The sequence below is a fragment of the Amblyomma mixtum genome, chromosome 3, assembly GCF_055824585.1.
Source record: "Amblyomma mixtum isolate Tamu chromosome 3, ASM5582458v1, whole genome shotgun sequence".
Classification (NCBI taxonomy): Eukaryota; Metazoa; Arthropoda; class Arachnida; order Ixodida; family Ixodidae; genus Amblyomma; species Amblyomma mixtum.
Window position 1 is genome coordinate 140,105,165 of NC_143014.1, and position 2,612 is coordinate 140,107,776.

General features: G+C 52.9%; 1 protein-coding gene across 1 annotated transcript; it reads right to left on the reverse strand.

Annotated features, from left to right (window-relative positions):
• Positions 1–1,750: 1,750 nt before the first annotated feature.
• On the reverse strand, positions 1,751–2,137 carry LOC149352158 (histone H2A-like). The gene has a single exon (XM_089577121.1). It carries the CDS (start codon positions 2,135–2,137, stop codon positions 1,751–1,753), a length of 387 nt encoding a protein of 128 aa, XP_089433247.1.
• Between the last annotated feature and the right edge of the window lie 475 nt (positions 2,138–2,612).

Sequence of the window (2,612 nt, forward strand, 5' to 3'; positions counted from 1 at the left end):
TCCAAAAATTCAATGGATCAGTCAGAGGCGGGTTGCAGGCTTGGTGACGAGGCTTGATCACCCCAATAACAAGATGAGGTGCTATATACCCGGTTGCACCTCGCACGTGGCACTCCGAGTCACTGGATTATCAGGCAGGCCCTCCGTCTAGGGGTTTTCCGTTTCAGGAAGAAAGGAGTTATCGTCTCACGCGCTTCCACACCTCATAGGGTCAACGCTCCCTCCACCACGAGGACCACAGAAATAGCTGGCACCTCGTTTCTAGCCGCCTCCCCCCCCCCCCCCTCCCCCCCACCCCGTGGGGACACGTATTCGGCTTGCTACCGCAACGGTGGCCACATGGTCTCAGCGTACGCCTCGCACGCGGGAGGTGCGGACTTCGATCCCCGGTGCCGCCGGGTACCCACTGGTGATGCAATGGGTACAAGCTTCCCACTGGTCTGGTGCTCGGCTTGTTTAGATTGAAATGCTTGGGAAATGGGTCTTTGGCCCCACCATGAGTAGAAGAAAACACCTTGTGACATGGCGCTTTTTGGCCACAGATGCTTTTGCGCCATAAAAATCCATCATCGTAATCATTCTGCTTGCTGTCGAATGTTCCTACAGGAACCCACAAGCCTCAAGAAGTCAAGGGTGCAAAGACATTCGACGCGTGTGACCGTTCCACAAGGTGCATCAGCAAAGGCCGCCATAAATTTTTAATAAATAGGCATTTGGAGGTAGAAATGTGGCTTTCACGGCATAATAACAAAATAACTTTTAATAGTTAGCTTTTTAGCAAACCCCGTGGGCGCCGTTCCAGAAGCTCACGTTCTTGGAAAGAAGCTCATGGACCAAAGACCAAAAGCTGATATCTTTACTGACAGAGGGCTGCACAAGGTACTATCGGGCGCATGAAGCTCGCGAGCTGCGCGTTTGAGACTGCTACCGTTCTGGACGGTCAGGCTTCGCGCTTGGACGTCGCAGTGTCACCGTTTATATGTACTGCCATTCACACTGGCATTATACCAGACACTACGGACTGCTTAAAGCTTAAAACCAGTAGATTTCTCCTAAACCAAGGAGAATGCGGGAAGCGAACAACGCGCTGGTATATTTCGTCCGTTTTTGGTGCCCACGCCATTATGTCTCGCCTTCATTGAAAGAAGACGCCAAAGGTAAGCGCTCGCAGCTGGAAAAGAAGGAAAGTATTTTGGCGTGCAAAGTCAGCGAAAGGGTCTAGCGACGCGGGAAACAGTTTGTTGTGCACGGCATGTTACAAAAGCGCTGCAGCAGTGCTGTAGATGAATTCCAGTCACCGGAGTCAGCGCCACCGGAGCCCTTCTTCCTCCAAGTTTCAGTACTCCTAGTTACTGATTCTGCGTGCAGTTTGCCAGATTTTCTGCTTCGTTCGAGACTGACGAGTGCGTGAGCATCGAAGAAGCAGAGTTTTTATTTTTTTTTCGGCAAAGCATGGGGCTAACAGACCTACCTCAAGACCGCGATGCAGTTCATTCAAGAGCCAATGGTACACGGACGAAGGAGGCAGGGCGCCAACGCAGCATTTGTCCGCGTTTCCTAGAGATGCTCGACGAGGCCAGGAAAGAATTCTGGGACTGTGTGCGGTGTCGCGCGATAGGCATGCAACGAACGGTTGCTCGGAATAGATAACGAAAGAGGGGCCAGGTTACCCATGGGGAGCCAAGTTATTTTATTCGGAGCCGTCAGAGTGTAGAATCTGCTCAAAACCGCCAGCATGCAGTCGGGAATTCTACGAGGTGTCGGAGCCGCTGCTCTTCTTCCGAAGCAGCTGAGGTGGAATGTATGGCAATACTCCGCCCTCCGAGTTGGTTACTCCGGCGAGCAACTTCCTCAGCTCCCTGTCGTTCCGCACGGTCAGCTCGATGTGACGGGGCGTGATCTGAGTCTTGTTGTCGTCGCGCGCCACGTTGACGGCGACCTCCAGAAGTTCGGCTGCGAGGTACTCGAGCACCGCCGACATGTAGACGGGCGTCCCGGCTCCCACGCGCTCCGCATAGTTCCCCTTGCAGAGCAGCCGGTGGATGCGCCCGACCGGGAATTGCAATCCCGCACGAGCCGAGAGCGATCTGGTTTTCCGTGCCTTGGACGCCTTGAGCCCGGCTGCCCCGCTAGCCATGGCGGTACTGCGCACTGGTATGGAAGAAAACAGTCAACGGAGCGCAGTGCAGTAGTACTTAATATAACCACGAAGCGCAGTATAAATTCAAGTACCAAAAAAGCCTGTACATGTATCCCACGTAGCTATATACGCCATTCTTAGCTTGTGCGTTGTGGTCGAGATGATGTGCAAGTATTCCCATTCGATCTCTCCAATAGGATAAAAGATAAACATACCCAAAGCAGGTGTTAACACATTAGAGCCGTTTTACCGAGCAAGTGAAACGATGAACGGCGTACGAGTCCCTTCATCGGCTGCAGAAAGCATGACCCATGCCTCATCTAAACGGAACGGGGCGCAGTGCCAAAATTAAGTGTTATCTTACCGGCTGGATAAACCTTGCACTGGTCCGAGTCAGTGGGTGGAGTGCAGCGTCAGCCAAGCTACAGATCGCGTTCTTAATCGCTGATGAGGAAGTGACGTGGCTAGCAGG